Genomic DNA, 21,377 nt, shown 5'->3' with positions numbered 1-21,377 from the left:
GGACACATCTTCAGGAAATCACTGCAGAGTGGAGCTATTCCCCAAAGTGATGGAAGTGGAGATTCAGCGATGGATGCAGTGAGAGCTCACCCAGTCTGACGGACTCGGTTCTGTACGGGACGCACTGTTGTGGACGGATGTCATGCACCAGGAGCTATGGATAGAAGCCCTACAGTTGGAGCAAAAGCGCTGCTGAAAGGATCTTGCTACCCCAGAGGAGTAGAGATGGGCCGAACAACCCCCATTTCCTTCCACATGATGGTACAGAGCTGGATTGGCCTTATGTGAAAAGAAATAGCGACTGGTAACCTGCCATTGTGGTACAGCACATTCTGCAAATTCACGAAAGGGGGCAGAATACACCAGACAGAAAGGCAGAAGTTCTAATTTGTGGAATTTGGGCAAGCTGGAATTTAGACGCTGGGCATGTGGGTGACTGGGATGGTATTTTGTCTCAGCGCCTGCTTTTTTAATTCGGTCTGTAACTTTTATACTAAATGTGAGTATATCTCCACAGTTTTTCTGGATAAAAATAAAATGTTATAAGCGAGATTACGCTATGGGCATTATCTTCTTCTATACATGTTAACAATGGAGGATCGCAGGAAGAGATAATAGATTGTGAAAACGCAGAGTGCGCACGTACAGGTAAGGTGGTCTTAAAGTTTCTTTGGGGAGGGGAGCAGGGGGTAAAGTTGTTCTTTTTTTACATTTTATTGTGATATAATGTTTTCTCTTAAAGATTCTCTTTATTAAAAAATCAGGTGTTTTTTAGACCCATAATGTCTCACCTCTTCCAATAAAGCAGACAGATTGCGCCCCATTAGCTTTTCTCTGGAGTCAGCGTTAGAGGAAGCAGAGCCAATGCTTCCTGTATAACGGCGCCTTCTGTCACATGGGCATGGACAAAGGGGGTGGAGTCAGGGGTGGAGCCAATGGGGCGGCAAAATTAGGTTTCATCTAGGGCAGTGGTCATCAACCCTGTCCTCAGGGCCCACTAACAGGTCAGTCTTTATGTATTACCTTGGGGAGATGCAGACTGGAATACTGCAATCACTGAGCAGCAAATGATATCACCTGTGATGTATTTCTGTTATCTTGCAAACCTGGCATGTTAGTGGGCCCTGAGGACAGGGTTGATGACCACTGGCCTAGGGTGTCAAAAATCCTTGCACCAGCCCTGACTGGTCACAACCAGCACATCTTTAATTACAAAGCTTTTGAAATGCAGCTGCCAGAAGTGTGTGCAAAGTCCCCCCTACTGCCATTGTCTTAAGCCTTAACCACTTAATGACCAGGCCATTTTTTGCGATACGGCACTGCGTCGCTTTAACTGACAGATCCTGTAGATTCCCCTGCAGTGCAGTTGACGGGAGAGGAGGGTAGGGAAGTCAGCAGCGCTGCTGGGGGTAATATGTCTGGGTTTCCGGGTGGCCTGAAACCCAGACACGTCAATTCAAAACCTGGACTGTCCGGGTGAATATCAGACAGGTGGCAACACTAATAGAGAATGGTGGGAAATCCAAAATGAACCAAGAATAGGGAACCATTCCCTATCCATCGCAAAACAATTTTTTTTAATAAAAATCTAAACAGTTTTAGGGTTTATGATGAAAAAAGAAACAGGTCTTTCTTGAACATGTGAGAAATAATCTATGTGAATGTGTTTTGGCAATAATATATATACAGTCCGCTCCATAGGCCAAGGGGAGGGGGGCAATTGACCCCCCCCCTGGGAAATCGAGAAGGTGTTGAAGAGTTTTGCGGCCACGGGCTGTCTGAGCGGTCCCGGGTTGGATGTCACACAGGCACAGCAAGCAGAGTGAAGCTGCCTCCCCTCCAGTGTTTATGTGTACACAGGGGGAGGGAACCTGCTGTGCCTGTGCTGTGCTGATGGCTGATCTGAGGTACTGAATGGGATGGGGGGGAGGTTTGTGCTGAATGGGGGGGTCCCTCTGTGTTGAAGGGGGGGTCTGTACTGAAGGGGGGTATGTGCTGAAGGGGTGTCTGTGCTTAAAAGGGGTCCATCTGTGCTGAATGGGGGTCTGTGCTGAACAGAGGGGTCTGTGCAGAATGGGGGGGTCTGTGCTTAAAAAGGGTCCATCTGTGCTGAAGGGGGGTCTGTGCTGAACAGAGAAGTCTGTGCAGAATGGGGGGGGGTCTGTGCTTAAAGGGGGTCCATCTGTGCTGAATGTAGGGTTCTGTGCAGAATGGGGGGGGGTCTGTGCTGAAGGGGGGTCCATCTGTGCTGAATGGAGGGAGTCTGTGCGAAATGGGGGGTCTGTGCTGAAGGGGGGTCCATCTGTGCTGAATGGAGGGGTCTGTGCATAATGTGGGGGTCTGTGCTGAAGGGGGGTCCATCTGTGCTGAATGGAGGGGTCTGTGCTGAAGGGGAGGGTCTGTGCTGAAGGGGGAGTCCATCTGTGCTGAAGGGGGGTGTGTTCATTCTCTAGACTATATTTATATGGGCATGGAGTGAAGCTGAATTATCTCAAGAGCTATTTCACACTGCCAGCTGGCCGCGTTATCGGTAAAGTGGCGCTTTACCATTGTTTTAGCTGCGACTGTGTATCGCCGCTGCCGAAGCGCCCCTCCCTGAAAAAATTTCAGCGGACGCCCATGTTTACAGTATAGCATAGTTTGAGATGGGAATGAGGGACACCTACTCGTATTTAGGCATAGGACACGCCCCCTGACCCACCCCCTTATAGGAGAATTAACCAAAAAAAAGGTTAATTAAATCCACAAGGACTTTTTTTTATTACTACTATTCATTTTTATTGGCTCTTAAAATTTACAAATGCAGCCATTTAGAATTTGGATAACAGGTTTAGCACTGGTAAACACTTTTTGAAAGATAAAAAGTGCATTTTATATCCACTTGCCGACCTCCTCATGTAGATATACGTCAGCAGAATGGCACGGACAGGCACATGTACGTACCTGTACGTGCTCTGCTTGACGTGGGTGGGGGGTCCGATCGGGACCCCCCCCGCTACATGCGGCGGTCGGTAAGCCTCGGGGAGCGGTCCGGGACGACGGCGCGGCTATTCGTTTATAGCCGCTCCGTCGCGATCGCTCCCCGGAGCTGAAGAACGGGGAGAGCCGTGTGTAAACACGGCTTCCCCGTGCTTCACTATGGCGGCGCATCGATCGAGTGATCCCTTTTATTAGGGAGACTCGATCGATGATGTCAGTCCTACAGCCACACCCCCCTACAGTAGTAAACACACACTAGGTGAACCCTAAATGTTACAGCGCCCCCTGTGTTTAACTCTCAAACTGCAACTGTCATTTTCACAATAAACAATGCAATTTAAATGCATTTTTTGCTGTGAAAATGACAATGGTCCCAAAAATGTGTCAAAATTGTCTGAAGTGTCCGCCATAATGTCGCAGTCACGGAAAAAATCGCTGATCGCCGCCATTAGTAGTAAAAAAAATAAAAATGCAATAAAACTATCCCCTATTTTGTAAACACTATAAATTTTGCGCAAACCAACCGATAAACGATTATTGCGATTTTTTTTACCAAAAATAGGTAGAAGAATACGTATCGGCCTAAACTGAGGGAATTTTTTTTTTTATATATGTTTTTGGGGGATATTTATTATAGCAAAAAGTAAAAAATATTGCATTTTTTTCAAAATTGTCGCTCTAAAAACCGCAGAGGTGATCAAATACCACCAAAAGAACGCTCTATTTGTGGGGAAAAAAGGACGCCAATTTTGTTTGGGAGCCACGTCGCACGACCGCGCAATTGTCTGTTATAGCGACGCAGTCCCGAACTGTAAAAACCCCTTGGGTCTTTAGGCAGCATATTGGTCCGGGGCTTAAGTGGATATACAACTATATAGATCAGACCAGAATGAGGGACAAATCAGGGGGAAAGAGGGACAGGAGGACAAATCAGGGACAGTCCCTCGAAATCAGGGACAGTTGGGAGCTATGCAGAATATAATGAAGCAGTAGTATAATAAAGTGACTAATTCACTGATGAATGTATTGGGGGGGAGGGGGAGTTGGTTGTTTCTGACACTAAACAGTTACTCTTCGAACCCCGTCTGACCTATTCAAGTTCACAAGAAGCTGACTCAGAGTCTTGAGGTCTGTCCATTTAAGTTCCTTCTATTTCTTCCTATGAAGCTCTCTCTTCACTCTGAGTGAGTGAGAAACTTATATAGCGCAACACATGCGAACTGAATCGCCTCTGGGCGCTCTCTAATATCCCATATCATAATATGGGGGAAATAAAAATGATCCTCACTTGTCCTGACCATTGCATGAGATTGTTAAAGATGAAGTGCAGTCTGCTCACATAATTTGTAATAAAATCATCTTTGCCATTCTGAAGCTTCCCTCCAACCACTTTGCATATTTCTGTTATATATACTGTGATTCTGTATTTGCCAAATATGCTGAGGAAATCTCCCTCCACTGAGTCTGGCTGCATCCATTTTAACTGTGGGCAGCTGAAGCTGCTGCCTGTTCACTTCCTGGATTTACACAGAGAGACACACAGAGTAAGAGAGAGAGAGCTGTGCATGATGTCATAAGCCTAGGCTAATGACCAGACAAGAAACAGGATGTGGGCTGTATAAGGTATTTACTGTAAAAAAAAAAATTACTATCCAACGTTAAAACAACAAGGGCAGAAGATTTAATAGATGGAAAGTTCAAAAAATAACTGAAGGTCCACCTGCCGACCGCACACACTTTTACGTCGGCAGAATGGTGCCGACGGGCAAATGGGCGTACATGTACGTCCCTTTAAATTTGCTGCAAGCTCCGTGACTGAGCCCGCGGGACCCGCAGACTCGATGTCCACCAGTGTCCCACGATCATGTCACGGAGCTGCAGAAGAGGGGGATGCCTGTGTAAACAAGGCATCTCCATGTTCTGCCTAGTGACAGGACACTGATCATCTGCTCCCTGTCATGGGGAGCGGCGATCAGTGTAGTGTCACAGTAAACCTAGCCCCCACACAGTTAGAATCACTCCCTAGGACACACTTAACCCCACCCCTAGTGGTTAACCCCTTCCCTGCCAGTGTCATTTACATAGTAATCAGTGCATTTTTATAGCACTGATCGCTGTTTAAATTACAATGGTCCCAAAATAGCGTCAAAAGTGTCCGCCATAATGTCGCGGTCACAAAATCGATCGCTGCCATATCTAGTAAAAAAAAAAATATTAATAAAAATGCTGTAAAGCTATCCCCTATTTTGTAGACGCTATAACTTTTGCGCAAATCAATAAACACTTATTGCGATTTTTTTTAACAAAAATATGTACAAGAATATGTATCTGTAAAAAAGTGTAGCGCTAGAGTATGAGAAGATAACTAATGACAAAAATCAAAAAATTAAATGGTAAACATCACCATATGTGTACACCATAGTGAAAGAAAAACTCATACAAAGATATATATATAAACAACGTCCATATAAAGTCCAATTAATAAGTGATTAGACTCTTTCTAGTAATGACCGCCAGAAAGAAAATTTGGATAGAAACTCCAAAAGTGAAAAATTGAAATTGCGCTACTTCACTTGAAGTAGCGCGATTTCAAAGTATCAAGGTCAGCGCGATTTAAGCTGCTACTTGATAGACGTGTGTGGCTTCATACACAGATGTCTATTGAAGTCGCATCTGAAATTGGCAAAAGTAGAGCAGGAACTACTTTTGCAAATCGGTGCGGCGCCGCAAAATCGTTGTCGCACCGATTGGAACAGTGCCATTGCCTCCAATAGGCTGCGACTTGTCATGCGATTTGATCTCTCAAATCGCATTACAAATCGCTCCAATGTGAATCTAGGCTTAGGGACCGTGTTCTCACACCTGTGTGTTTACGTAATCTTCTCCCAGCATGGCTCCACCCCAGCCTATAACAGGAAACACTATTTAATCCTGCGCACTGCGGCCAGCCTTGCTCGAGCAACGATTGTGTGAAGGCTTCCCTGTATGATTCTTGTCGCGTGCTCTACGTTTGATTGCCGTGTAGTACCTTTGACTTGCTCTCCTGACTATACCTGTCTGCTTGTTGCACAGACCTTCGGCTCGTTCTTCTGACAATCCCTTTCTGCTTGTTGCCCTAACATTTGACTTGTCCTCCTGACTACTCCTTGTTGCCATGGACTGCTGCTTCCTCTCCGTCCACCAGAGCCAGCCATAACATGAGCTGTAAAACCCTGGGGGCCGCGACCTGGAGTCCTCTGCAGCCAAGTCCCTCCTCACCATCAGAGGCCCTGGTGAAAACCTGCTGGCTCTTAGACTGCGCATCCTGGGGAATCTTATGCTCTAGCTCCCTGTCCAAGACCATGTCTGCGACCCTGTGTAGCTGCTTCTCAGAACCATCGACCCTCAGCAGTCAGCCATTGGGTCCACAACCTCCGCGGTGCGCTCCTAGTCACTTGGTTCTGCAGGTGACCTGACACCATGTGGGACCTCTTTATTATTATCTAACCACATGGGTGGACCTTATTTGTTATTATCTACCCCCATGGGTGGACCTTGTTAATTACTATCTACCCAATGGATGGACCTTATTTAATATTATCTACCCTCATATTGGACCTCTTTATTATTATCTACCCACATGGGTGGACCTTATTTGTTATTATCTACCCCCATGGGTGGACCTTGTTTATTACTATGTACCCAATGGATGGACCTTATTTAATATTATCTACCCTCATGTTGGACCTCTTTATTATTATCTACCCACATGGGTGGACCTTATTTGTTATTATCTACCCCCAATGGGACCGCTTTATTATTATCCATCCCCCACCCATGTGGGACCTCTTTATTATTATCGACACACATGGGTGGACCTTATTTATTATTATCTACCCCCATGTGTAGACCTTATTTATTATTATCTACCCCCATGTGTAGACCTTATTTATTATTATCTACCCCCATGGGTGGACCTTATTTAATATTATCTATTCCAATGGATGGCCCTTATTTAATATAATCTACCCCGTGTGCAACCATTTTATTATTATCTACCTCCATGGGTGGACCTTATTTATTATTATCTACCCCCCATATGGGACCTCTTTATAATTATCAACCCCCCACCCATGTGGGACCTCTTTATTATTATCTACCCACATGGTTGGACCTTATTTATTATTATCTACCTACATGTGTGGACCTCATTTATTATTATCTACCCACATGGGTGGACCTTATTTGTTATTATCTACCCCATAGGTGGACCTTATTTATTATTATCTACCCCCCATATGGGACCTCTTTATAATTATCCCATGTGGGACCTTTTTATTATTATCGACCCACATGGGTGGACCTTATTTATTATTATCTACCTACATGTGTGGACCTTATTTATTATTATCTACCTACATGTGTGGACCTTATTTATTATCTACCCCCATATGGGACCGATTTATTGTTATCCACCCCCCACCCATGTGGGACCTCTTAATTATGATCTACCCCCATGGGTGGACCTTATTTAATATTATCTATTCCAATGGATGGCCCTTATTTAATATTATCTACCTCCCACGTGGAACCTATTTATTATTATTATCTACCTCCATGGGTGGACCTTATTTATTATTATCTACCCCTATATGGGACCTCTTTATTATTATCTACCCCTATGATTGGACATTGCTAATTATTATCTATACCCCCCTACGTGGGACCTTATTGCCTTTTCAAAGTGCAGTGCACTTTTCTTTTTTTACCTTTACTGAAGTGTCACAAAATGACACTTAATTCAACTCTAGGCACTGCAGTGTGTTATGACGGTCTGCTGTGCGGTGACACACAGTACCGCAGATACAGCATTTTTATGCAGTGCAGCATGATGTGAATATTTACATCGTTTCCTATCTCCCCTTGCGTTGATCCTGCGAGCATGATGATCGATGCAGGTTAATGGGCATAGTGTGAATGAGTCCTTAGGAAAAAGTTACATTCAATTAAATACGTGGTCGTGTTAGCTTACCTATACTTCAACCAAATAAAATATGTCAATAACTGCTCCTCTAACGTCATGCAGCGTTATCAGCTGTGTGGTATTGCTCGTAGCACCATGGTCTGGTACAGATAACCGCCATACCAGCCTTATCTGTAGCTGCCTTCAATGTGACGAGCCAGCACTCTGCTTGGTGAATGTGCTGAATGTGTATTGTGCAGACTCACTATAAGCAGAAGTCAACAATTTATGATGACTATAGGAAACACTTTACTAAGCTGGTAGAGCAAATTTAAAATGAATGCTTACTTTTTCTAGGGGGGCATTAACCACTTCAGCCACAGAAGAATTGGCTGCCCAATGACCGGCCCATTTTTTTGTGATTTGGCACTGCGTCGATTTAACTGACAATTGCGCAGTCGTGCGACGTGGCACCCAAACAAAATTAACGTCCTTTTTTTGCCACAAATAGAGCTTTCTTTTGGTGGTAATTGATCACCTCTTCGGTTTTTATTTTTTGCGCTATAAACAAAAAAATAGCGTCAATTTTGAAAAAAAAAGCAATATTTTTTATTTTTTGCTATAATAAATATCCCCCCAAAATATATAAAACAACGTTTTTTTTCCTCAATTTAGTCTGATACGTATTCTTCTACATATTTTTGGTAAAAAAAAATCGCAATATGCGTTTATTGATTGGTTTGCGCTAGGGTTGTCCCAATACCACATTTTTAAGACCGAGTACAAGTACCGATACTTTTTTTTAAGTACTCGCCGATACCGATTACCGATACTTTTTTTTTATGTCATGTGTCAGTATTTTTTTTTATTTTACAATTAAAAATGTTCACAATTTTTTGTTGTTTTATACAATGCTTTCTTGCGGGGGGGGGGGGGGGGTGGATGGTGTCAGTGTGTTTTTTTTTTATTTTAATATGTATTCTTTTTTACAATTAATTATTTTTATTTATTGCTAGATTTTTTTTCTTAGCCCTGTTGCGGGGCTTTGGTGAGATATCAGGGGGTCTTAACAGACCTCTGATATCTCCCCTTTGAGACAGAGAAAGGGACTAAGGACAGTCTCTTTCTCAGCTGCACTGAAAATGAATGGAGAGAAGACAGAGGCTCATATCCATTCATAAACTGAAACATTGTAAACACAGGTTACGATGTTTCAGTTATATGAATGAACAGAGTCAGTGATCACTGACTCTGTTCATTCGGAAAAGGTAGGAGCCGTGTTCAGCGGCTCCTACCGCCGCTCTCCATCCTGACAGAGAGGGTGGAGGAGGAGGACATGGAGAGTGACACCACGGAGGGGGGAAGAAGCGGCAAGGAGGGGGGACATGAGGCATGGAGGGGGAGAGCGGAGCATGGAGGAGGACAGCTGCGGCACGGAGGGGGACAGCAGCGGCACGGAGGGGGAGAGCAGCGGCACGGAGGGGGAGAGCAGCGGCGCGGAGGGGGACAGCAGCGGCACGGAGGGGGACAGCAGTGGCACGGAGGGGGACAGCAGCGGCACGGAGGGGGACAGCAGCGGCACGGAGGGTGACAGCAGCGGCACGGAGGGTGACAGCAGCGGGATAGAGGGGGACAGCAGCGGCACGGAGGGGGACAGCAGCGGCACGGAGGGGGACAACAGCGGCACGGAATGGGACAGCAGCGGCACGGAGGGGGAGTGCAGCGGCACGGAGGGGGAGAGCAGAACCGAGGAGGATAGCAGCAGCACGGAGGGGGACAGCAGGGGCACGGAGGGGGACAGCAGCGGCAAGGAGGGGGACAGCAGCGGCACGGAGGGTGACAGCAGCGGGATAGAGGGGGACAACAGCGGCACGGAATGGGACAGCAGCGGCACGGAGGGGGAGTGCAGCGGCACGGAGGGGGAGAGCAGAACCGAGGAGGATAGCAGCGGCACGGAGGGGGGGACACGGAGCATGGAGGGGAGCGCAGAACCAAGGAGGATAGCAGCGGTACAGAAGGGGGGACACAGAGCATGGTGGGGGAGAGCAGAACCCAGGAGGATAGCAGAGGCATGGAGGGGGGACACGGAGCGTGGAGGGGGAGAGCAGAACGGATGGGGGGAACTGGAGGAGGATACAGGGAAAGTCAGGTATCGGGTTAAGTATCGGAGCTTTTTCCCCCGAGTACAAGTACTCGGGGAAATGCTTAGTATCGGTCCCGATACAACCCTAGTTTGCGCTAAAGTTATAGCGTCTATAACATAGGGGATAGTTTTATGGCATTTTTTTTTAACTAGTATTGGCGGTGATCAGCGATTTTTATTGTGACTGCGATATTGCAGTGAACACATTGGATGCTTTTGACACTATTTTGGGACCATTGTCATTTATACAGCGATCGGTGCTATAAAAATGCACTGATTACTGTGTAAATGACATTGGCAGGAAAGGGGTTAACCACTAGGGGGGAGGAAGGGGTTAAGTGTGTCCTAGGGATTGATTCTAACTGTGGGGGGGGTGGGCTACCATTGACACGACATTGATCGCTGCTCCCGATGACAGGGAGCAGTAGATCACTGTCCTGTCACAAGTGTTAAGTGTTAATTGTAATTAGCATTATTTTGTTATTTGGATTTTTTTCAGCCGATCACACAAGAGGCAAGAATACAATGATATAAAAACAGAGAAATCGCTTGTACAGCCGGCCGTCAATCATGTTCCCCTCTGCATAGGAACGCCTACTAAGGGATTAAACTGTAAGTATGGCGCAAAAAAAAAAGGCATACCGTAGCTCGCGCTAGTATGCAGGATGGCATGGTAGAAAAAAATTATTTTTTTTAGGGTGAACCCCCGCTTTAAGTGGTTAAATATCGATTGTCTTCGTTTTTAATAGCAGTTCTGTCAATTTTCAGGTTGTCAGTAAAAAATGTGCTTCGCCAGGAAATTTTACACGTCTTGTCAGTAAAAAATGCTGCAGGAGGTTAGCAACACTGACCAACAATCCTGCATTGTAGAACGGCGAGGGCCCGTCCACAACATGGAGCGTCAGAATGGGAGAGGATATTGCTGGCTGCCAGGAGAGTGAGGGATAAGGTGAGTAAAATGGCTTTTTAACCACTTGCCCACTGCCTCATGTACATATACATTGGCAGAATGGCACATCGCAAGACCGCGCAATTGTCAGTTAAAGTGACGCAGTGCCGAATCGCAAAAAGTGCTCCGGTCAGAAAGGGGGTAAATTCTTCCGGGGCTGAAGTGGTTAACAAACAATAGTAAGAGTCAACTGTCTAAGAAAGTCTTTCATGCACACTCATTGAAGTCACTCCCCCACCCCCACCGCGCACGTTTCAAAGTGATGACACAGCCACTGTACGGAGAAGTGCAGATGACAGGGAGGGGCGGGGCCTGTCACACTATTTCTGACCAATCGCAAGGCATCACTGGAAGCACCGAAATTCTTGAAAAAATAAAAACTTTTTTTTTGTGTGTGCAAAACACCCAGAACAAGCCACAAGAGGGAAAAAAATAGCCTAAAGCAGCCAATCCTACACGATGAAGCTATAACAGGAGCTAACTGAACATTCATTGGGACTTGTATTGTTTTATGGGAAATATATTCCTTTAGATGTACTATGGCGGTAGTATCCTATGAGTACAGTCATATGCTGCATGATATCCCTCAGGTAAGTGGCTGCATTTGGGTGATGGTGATGAAAGGGACGACTTACTGAAAGGGACACTTTATGTTTTGTACTGCCTTCACTTTAAGAGCTTTAAATCCCTGTGGTTGTGTATGTGGCGAGAGCGAGGATGTGGTAAAAATGTGGTCTGTAGCTTCTCCTCTGACAGTGCCGCCGCAATGGATTGCATGTTCTTTGTATGACATTGACATGGAAGATTTTGGCATTTGGACAGACAAATTGAGACTGGCCAGAGAATCGCTAGGTGCAGCTGGCTGGATTAAAGTGGTACAAAATAAAAAATGGCAGTTAGCCTGTAGCTTTAAAAACAGCTGTTTTTGTTTTTTTTGTTTTGAGTCCTCCCTGTTACTTAATTCTATTAGATGTTGATCCCGCCAGTAGCTCTGTTATTTTTCTACTTCCTTTTACAATTAACAGGGTGAATCTGTTATTCTTCCAATTCCTTTAGGAGGTCAAGCTGTCCAGAAAAAATGGCAGTTACATGGATTGGAGCAAACCATATACACTGGTGGGGTTACAATGGTCTGCTTAATTTTATGGTTTAAACTTTTTTTTCAAAGGAGTTATTTTTTTGAAATAACTGCACTTTTGGGCCCGGATTCACGTACGAGTTATGCCGGCGTATCTCCAGATACGCCGTCGTAACTCTGAGTCCGAGCCGTCGTATCTATGCGCCTGATTCTTAGAATCAGTTACGCATAGATTTGTATTAGATCCGACAGGCGTAAGTCTCTTACGCCGTCGTATCTTAACTGCATATTTACGCTGGCCGCTAGGGGCGTGTACACTGATTTACGCCTAGAAATTTGTAAATCAGCTAGATACGCAAATTCACAAACGTACGCCCGGCCGACGCAGTACAGATATATATATATATATATTTTTTTGCATTTAGAGAAAAACGTTTAAGCCATAAAATTAACAGCTGACCATTGTAACCCCTCCAGTGTATATTATTTGCTCCAATCCCTGTAACTGCCATTTTTGCTGGACAGCTTGACCTCTTCAAGCAATTGGAAAAATAACAGATCCTTAGGTAAGAATACCAGGTATCGTTAGATGCAGTGGCTGCCTTCGTTTTCTTTTTTATTCTTTTTTTCCCCTCTAACATTCCCTTCCCCCCTGACTGACAATGCTACTGTCCAAAGGTGTTTTAGTTGCTCCTCCATCCAGAGTGGAGAAACCCTAATGCCGCGTACACACGATCAGTCCATCCGATGAGAACGGACCGATGGACCGTTTTTATCGGTTAACCGATGAAGCTGACTGATGGTCCGTCGCGCCTACACACCATCAGTTAAAAAAACGATTGCGTCAGAATGCGGTGACGTAAAACACATCGACGTGCTGAGAAAAACGAAGTTCAATGTTTCCAAGCATGCGTCGACTTGATTCTGAGCATGCGTGGATTTTTAACCGATGGACGTGCCTACTAACGATTGTTTTTTTCCAATCGGTTAGGAATCCATCGGTTAAATCTAAAACAAGATTGCTTTTTTTAACCGATGGTTAAATAACCGATGGCGCCCACACACGATCGGTTTGGACCGATGAAAACGGTCCATCAGACCATTCTCATCCGTTTAACCGATCGTGTGTACGCGGCATAAGGCAGGCCATAGACAAGTGGAAAAACCAAACGTTCTGTTGATCGAAAAAGGAAAATGGCACATTCGATTGTGCCATCATTTGTTTCATTTTTCTAAACAAAATGCAGCATGTCAGATCAGGCACTTTTGATTGCGACACGAGAATCGCAGCTAATTATGCGAAAAACAAACAACCAAGAATTTTCGTTTGGTTTTTGACTTGTCTATGTCCTGCTTGAGAAAAGAAGTGTGTTACTGCCCATATCACCAGGTCCAATTAACGAAACCTAAAAAAATGAAAACAAATGCAGCCACTACAATTTAATGATTGGTAAGTTGCAATATATAATATTTTTGGGTTTAATACTTCTTTAAGGAGTGTCATTCCTTAATGTTGTGTCACCCAAAATCTGCCCAATGTTCACCCAACATTTACTATTTGTTTTATATTAATTTAAATGTGTGAATTTGGGGTGCAAAAAGTTTGGAGTTTGAAATGATCTCTTTTATTGACAAACTTAGATGAAAGCTTTAAAGGATTCCTTAAATCCACAGATTACATTCCACTCCTAGGTTCATCATTACCTTCTATATAAGTTATGTAATTTCCCCGGGGTAGGCAGAGAGGAGGTCTGCTGGTTTATCTAAATGATCATTCTCAGCGTGCCAAGGGAAGCGGGTCACAATGGGGAACCACTGATCACTGATAAAAATCAATGATTAGGCATTTTTAAAATGATGTCATTGACAGGAGAACGTAACAACAGCTGTGCACTCCTGCGCTACCCTATACCCTCCCACCCCACTGTACCCTCCCACCCCACTGTACTGTGCCCCCCCCCTCCCCGTATTATGCTCTCCCCCTCGTACTGTGCTCTTCTGCTCTCCTCCCAGTATTGTGCCCTCCTGAACCACACCTGTACTGTGCCCTCTTTTCCCCCATACTGTGCCCTCCTGCCCCTCTACTTTGCCCTGCTGACCCCTGTCTTGTACTCTATTGATCCCCTTTCCTATGTCCTGTTGATCCTGTCCTCTACCTTACTGACCTCTGTACAGTGCCCTACATTCCACTGACCCCTGTAAACTGCTCAACAGGCTACTGACCTCTGTACACTGCCCTATACTCTCCTGACCCATGTACACTGCCCTCATCCTACTGACCTATGTATACTGCTCTACATACTACTGACCTCTGTACACTGCCCTTATCCTACTGACCTCTGTACACTGCCCTTATCCTACTGACCTCTGTACACTGCCCTTATCCTACTGACCTCTGTACACTGCCCTAAATACTACTGACCTCTGTACACTGCCCTACATACTACTGACCCATGTACACGGCCCTCATTCTACTGGCCTATGTACACTGCTCTACATATTACTGACCCGTTTACACTGCCCTACATTCTACTGACCTCTGTACACTGCCCTAAATACTACTGACCTCTGTACACTGCCCTCATCCTACTGACCTCTGTACATTGCCCTTTACCCTACTGACCCATGTACACTGCCCTCATTCTACTTGCCTATGTACACTGCTCTACATATTACTGAACCCTTTACACTGCCCTACATTCTACTGACCTCTGTTCACTGCCCTACATTTTTCTGATCTCTATACACTGCCCTACATTCTACTGACCTCTGTACATTGCCCTACATCCTACTTACCCCTCTACACTGCCCTATTTACTAATGCCCTTCATAATACTGACCCCTGTGCACTGCCCTACATTCTACTGACCTCTGTAAACTGCCCTACATTCTACTGACCTCTGTAAACTGCCCTACATTCTACTGACCTCTGTACACTGCCCTACATTCTACTGACCTCTGTACACTGCCCTATACCCTACTGACCTCTGTACACTGCCCTATACCCTACTGACCTCTGTACACTGCCCTATACCCTACTGACCTCTGTACACTGCCCTACATTCTACTGACCTCTGTACACTGCCCTACACACTACTGACCTCTGTACACTGCCCTACACAATACTGACCTCTGTACAATGCCCTACATACTACCGGCTCTGTACACTGCCCTACATTCTACTGACCTCTGTACTCTGCCCTACATACTACTGACCTCTGTACTCTGCCCTACATACTACTGACCTCTGTACCCTGCCCTTGATCATGTGCCCACTGTGACAGCCAGACAGATTTTACACAGCATCCCAACTTTTGGAATTGGGGTTATATATCAAGTTTTTTCCCCCCATGATTACATTTAAAGGTAAGGGTTAAGAATTAGGAAGTTAAGGTGTATGTAAACCCTAACAATGAACTCCTCTTATTTGCTCAATTTTGGTCTATTTATTATATCTTTGAAAACATTTTGTTATATCTGTTAAAAACTGTTGATCCTGCCAGAAAGCATGTGTGCTGAAAAATTCCTGTTTTATATGTGTGAGCTGCACTGTTATCATTTACATTGTTCTTAACTCTGTTTGTGGACTACAACACACCTTCCCCCTTTGTTAGACCACCATATACAACTTTTGTTGTCTGATTTCCTTTAGATTTACCAAAACCATGTACTGCCTGATTACATACAAATTGAAACTCTTAAGCCGCGTACACACGATCGGTTCGTCTGATGAAAACGGTCCATTTTCATCAGACGAACCGATCGTGTGTGGGACCCATCCGTTTGTTAAAAAACTAGGAACTTGTTTTAAAATGATCTGATGGTTAAAAAAAACGATAGAAAAAAACGATCGTCTGTGGGCACGTCCATCGGTTAAAAATCCACGCATGCTCAGAATCAAGTCGACGCATGCTCGGAAGCATTGAACTTCATTTTTCTCAGCACGTCGTTGTGTTTTACGTCACCGCGTTCTGACACGATCGGTTTTTTAACTGATGGTGTGTAGGCACGACTGATGAAAGTCAGCTTCATCGGATATCTGATGAAAAAATCAGTTTTCATCGGATGAACCGATCGTGTGTACAGGGCTTTAAGGATTGACCTCATATTATATGATTTTGGTAAATCTGAAGGAAAAAATCTACAGAAAATTGTATATAGCCAGATTCACGTAGAGATACGACGGCGTATCAGTAGATACGCCGTCGTAACTCCGAATCTGCGCCGTTGTATATTTAAGTGTATTCTCAAATTGAGATGCACTTAAATGTAGCTAAGATACGACCGCCGGCGTATTTTAGCTGTCTATTTACGCCGGCCGCTAGGGGCGTGTACGCTGATTTACACCTATAATTCGTAAATCAGCGAGATACGCCTATTCACGAACGTACGCTTGCCCGTCGCAGTAAAGATACGCTGTTTACGTAAGGCGTTTTCAGGCGTAAAGATAATCCACCAAAAAGATGGCACAGCCAATGTTAAGTATGGACGTCGGACCCGCGTCAAATTTTTACATTTTTACTTTGTTTGCTTAAGTCGTCCGTGAATGGGGCTGGGCGTAATTTACGTTCACATCGAAACCAATGAGTCTTTGCGGCGTAATTTGGAGCATGCGCACTGGGATACGTCCACGGACGGCGCATGCGCCGTTCGTTCAAAGCGTCATTTACGTGGGGTCATGCTTTATTTACATAAAACACGCCCACCTCTTCACAATTTGAATTAGGCGCGCTTACGCCGGCACATTTACGCTACGCCGCCGTAACTTAGGACGCAAGTGCTTTGTGAATACAGCACTTGCCTCTCTAACTTACGGCGGCGTAGCGTATAAGAAATACGCTACGCCTGCCTAACGTTAGGCACCGCTACCTGAATCCAGTTAATAGTGTGTATCCAGCTTTAGGGAGAGGAGGAGGAGAAGAAAGAAAGAGGTTCTGTAGTTCGAACACCCAGGCCCTTACTCTCCTTCTTTCCTTTTTCCCTTTCCTCATCCTTTATTTTCCATTTTTCTTTCCCTACCCCTAGTTCTCTCTCATTATTTCCTCGGTATTCACAGAAATCATTTTTTCCCCCATACAGAACATCGGTAGCAGCGTTATCCCAGGGCCTGCCGCAGAAGAGACTACACTGCCCCCTAGTGGTTATTGTGATCCCCTCCACACCTTCCATGTATCTCAGTTCAAACATGAGGAGGACTACTGGGACTGTGAATTCCTGCAAAATAACTTTCTTCAGCCTCCTGCAAGTGCCATGGCCAACTATTCCCCACAGACGACTATCAGCCAAAGTCATTTCCAGGCATTTGCAGAAGCATGGGGAACTGAAATGTCCAATCTTATATTTATGCCCTCAGATAACCCCCCTGACCAACCCCTGCCCTTTGTTCCTGGGACTCCATTAGACTGCTATGGCAGTTCTGAAGAAAGCAGTATGGCCTCTGGGCACCACATGGCAATATCTGAGACCGGGGCACTTATCAATGATGGTCAGCTGAGCCAAGGCACCATACACAACAATGACTATGTGCAACACTATATGAGATATTTTTACCCACAACCACCAAAGCCTGACCCAATGCCAGCTACTGAACCCAGTACTCACTTCAAAACACACCCGGTGCCAATTCTGCCAAGGACTTTTACTGACAACCTAATGTGTTCATCTATGAATCCTGCAAAATGCTCTACAACCTCACAGTATGTCCCGTCACTTCCCAAAGGAAAGAGATCCAAACATAGACGGCCCAATTCAAACAAAACGGCTATAAGCCACAAGTGCCCATACACTGGTTGTGAAAAGTCGTACACAAAGAGCTCACACTTAAAGGCGCATCTCCGCACACACACAGGTAAGAGGAGGGCTTGCTGTTGCAGGTTGTAATCTTATTACAGTAACCCGGCTCCTGAGTGTCTTATTACCCCTGTAATATCTTATTACAGTAACCCGGCTCCTGAGTGTCTTATTACCCCTGTAATATCTTATTACAGTAACCCAACTCCTGAGTGTCTTATTACCCCTGTAATATCTTATTACAGTAACCCGGCTCCTGAGTGTCTTATTACCCCTGTAATATCCTATTACAGTAACCCGACTCCTGAGTGTCTTATTACCCCTGTAATATCTTATTACCGTAACCCGGCTCCTGAGTGTCTTATTACCCCTGTAATATCCTATTACAGTAACCCGGCTCCTGAGTGTCTTATTACCCCTGTAATATCTTATTACCGTAACCCGGCTCCCGAGTGTCTTATTACCCCTGTAATATCTTATTACAGTAACCCGGCTCCTGAGTGTCTTATTACCCCTGTAATATCTTATTACCGTAACCCGGCTCCCGAGTGTCTTATTACCTCTGTAATATCTTATTACAGTAACCCGGCTCCTGAGTGTCTTATTACCCCTGTAATATCTTATTACCGTAACCCGGCTCCCGAGTGTCTTATTACCCCTGTAATATCTTATTACAGTAATCCGGCTCCTGAGAGTATTATTACCCCTGTAATATCTTATTACAGTAACCCAGCTCCTGAGTGTCTTATCACCCCTGTAATATCTTATTACAGTAACCCGGCTCCTGAGTGTCTTATTACCCCTGTAATATCTTATTACAGTAACCCGGCTCCTGAGTGTCTATTACCCCTGTAATATCTTATTACCGTAACCCGGCTCCTGAGTGTCTTATTACCCCTGTAATATCCTATTACAGTAACCCGGCTCCCGAGTGTCTTATTACCCTGTAATATCTTATTACAGTAACCCAGCTCCTGAGTGTCTTATTACCCCTGTAATATCTTATTACAGTAACCCAGCTCCCGAGTGTATTATTACCCCTGTAATATCTTATTACCCCAGTAATATCTTATTACAGTAACCCATATCCTGAGTGTCTTATTACCCCTGTAGTATTTTATTACAGTAAACCGGCTCCTGAGTGTCTTATTACCCCTGTAATATCAAATTACAGTAGCCAGCTCCTCAGTGTCTTATTACCCGTGTAATATCTTATTACAGTAACCAAGCTCCTGAGTGTCTTATTACCCCTGTAATATCTAATTATGGTAACCAAGCTCCTGAGTGTCTTATTACCCCTGTAATATCTAATTATGGTAACCCAGCTCCTGAGTGTCTTATTACCCCTGTAATATCTTATTACCCCAGTAATATCTTATTACAGTAACCAGGGGCGGACTGACAACTCATGGGGCCCCCGGGCAATAGAAGATTATGGGGCCCCCGGGCTTACAGATGGCCACCACTCCAGGAGGCAGTGCAGAGGCGGAGCAGCTAAAATCTCTGGATTTTCACATGAAAAGCATGTCAGTTTCGGACATATCAGGGACAGATGTAAAAAAAACACATATTTTTACATACTGTCCCCGCTGTTATTGAGCCTGGCAACCCTGATGGGGCCCCCTAATGGTGTGGGGCCCTCGGGCAGTGCCCTAATGACTCAATGGTCAGTCCGCCCCTGACAGTAACCCATCTCCTGAGTGTCTTATTACCCCTGTAATATCTTATTACCCCAGTAATATCTTATTACAGTAACCCATCTCCTGAGTGTCTTATTACCCATGTAATATCTTATTACAGTAACCCAGCTTCTGAGTGTTTTATTACCCCTATAAAGTTTAATTACAGTAACCCAGCTCCTGAGTGTCTTATTACCCCAGTAATATCTTATTACAGTAACCCGGCTCCTGAGTGTCTTATTACCCCTGTAATATCTTATTACAGTAACCCATCTCCTGAGTGTCTTATTACCCATGTAATATCTTATTACAGTAACCCAGCTTCTGAGTGTTTTATTACCCCTATAAAGTTTAATTACAGTAACCCAGCTCCTGAGTGTCTTATTACCCCAGTAATATCTTATTACAGTAACCCGGCTCCTGAGTGTCTTATTACCCCAGTAATATCTTATTACAGTAACCCAGCTCCCAGGTGTCTTATTACCCCTGTAATATCTTATTACAGTAACCCAGGTCCCGAGTGTCTTATTACCCCGTAATATCTTATTATGGTAACCCAGCTCCTGACTTTAATTACCCATTATGTTTTTCATATAATATCTGACATTTATTTTTCAGGGGAAAAGCCTTATGTGTGCGGATGGGATGGTTGTTATTGGAAATTTGCCCGTTCCGATGAGCTCACTCGCCATATACGTAAGCACACCGGTGTCCGCCCATTCCAATGTAAAATGTGCCAGAAGAATTTTGCTCGCTCGGATCACCTGGCTCTGCACATGAAGCGGCACATAGTGAACATTAGTCAACCAATATGACCAAATCAATAAAAATGTCCAGCAGAAGTTGTGATATATTGTGAACAGGTGTGAATGGACAATAACAATGTTACAGGACAAGCTATGGCATTTTTATGTACATAAATCAACTTGTATGTGGCTGGTCAGAGGTGTTTGTTTTTGAGTAATTATACGAACATTTATGTTTATTTTCCCTTTTATGATGACTTTTTTAATGGTTTAACCAGATGGCGGCAGAAAATAGTGTCTTCTTCTGAATCACTGTAAGCTCAATCACCCGCCCCCGAAGAGGCACGGCCTTGTCACTTCCTGTTCAGGTGACACCCGGGGTGTTGCCGTGAGCTGAACTTTCCTTTTCCCATCTCCGGTGTACAATCACCAATGCCTAGTGTATTCCCTGAAGGGATGATTACAGATACCATTAACAACCCAACAGAAGGTCAAACCCATCCCTACTTCACTATGACAAAGATTCTGCTTGAGTCCCACTTTTAACTATATCTCTAAATAGAAGCTGTCTTATGGGGATATGAAGACTGGGGGCCAGATCCACGTAAATCGGCGCTTCTCTACGCCGGGCGCAGCGTATGTAAGATACACTACGCCGCCGTAATTTTTATTTTTTTCAAATCCACAAAGAATCCGCGCCGTAAGTTACGGCGGTGTAGTGTATCTTTGGCGGCGTAATGGCGCGCCATTCAAATCTCTATGATGGGGGCGTGTTTTTTGTAAATACGTTGTGACCCTACGTAAACAACGTTTTTTTTTAACTGCGCATGCGCCGTCCATGGGGGTATCCCAGTGCACATGCTCGAAATTAAACCGGAACCAGCCAATGCTTACGACGGTGATGTCATTCTACGCAAATTCCTATTCGCGAACGACTTACGCAAACAACGTAAAAAATTCAAAATCGTACTAGGACGTACGCCTGTCGGATCGAGCCGAGAGCCGTCGGATCTTGTTTTTAAGATACAAAACAAAGATACAACGCTGGAAATTTAAAATTACGCCGGCGTA

The 21,377-nt window shown here is 44.7% G+C and overlaps 1 protein-coding gene across 1 annotated transcript; it reads left to right on the top strand.

The window, feature by feature from the left end:
• The first annotated feature begins 11,391 nt into the window (after nucleotides 1-11,391).
• On the top strand, nucleotides 11,392-20,910 carry KLF1 (Kruppel like factor 1). The gene is made up of 3 exons (XM_040346479.1): nucleotides 11,392-11,603; nucleotides 17,171-17,939; nucleotides 20,179-20,910. The coding sequence occupies exons 1-3, from the start codon at nucleotides 11,553-11,555 to the stop codon at nucleotides 20,373-20,375; spliced, it is 1,017 nt and encodes a 338-aa protein (XP_040202413.1). The 5' UTR covers nucleotides 11,392-11,552; the 3' UTR covers nucleotides 20,376-20,910.
• Nucleotides 20,911-21,377: the final 467 nt, after the last annotated feature.

The sequence above is a fragment of the Rana temporaria genome, chromosome 3 (assembly GCF_905171775.1).
Source record: "Rana temporaria chromosome 3, aRanTem1.1, whole genome shotgun sequence".
Taxonomy (NCBI): Eukaryota; Metazoa; Chordata; class Amphibia; order Anura; family Ranidae; genus Rana; species Rana temporaria.
The sequence above is the reverse complement of the archived record's forward strand: the minus strand, read 5'-3'. Positions and strand labels throughout refer to the sequence as shown.

What these genes read in the sequence shown, in the direction of transcription:
- KLF1 (XM_040346479.1), top strand. Translation starts at nt 11,553, where the DNA reads ATGGCGGTAGTATCCTATGAGTACAGTCATATGCTGCATGATATCCCT. An exon ending in TGCTGCATGATATCCCTCAG is followed by an intron (nt 11,604 to 17,170) that starts GTAAGTGGCTGC and finishes TCCCCCATACAG; the next exon opens with AACATCGGTAGCAGCGTTAT. An exon ending in GCATCTCCGCACACACACAG is followed by an intron (nt 17,940 to 20,178) that starts GTAAGAGGAGGG and finishes TTTATTTTTCAG; the next exon opens with GGGAAAAGCCTTATGTGTGC.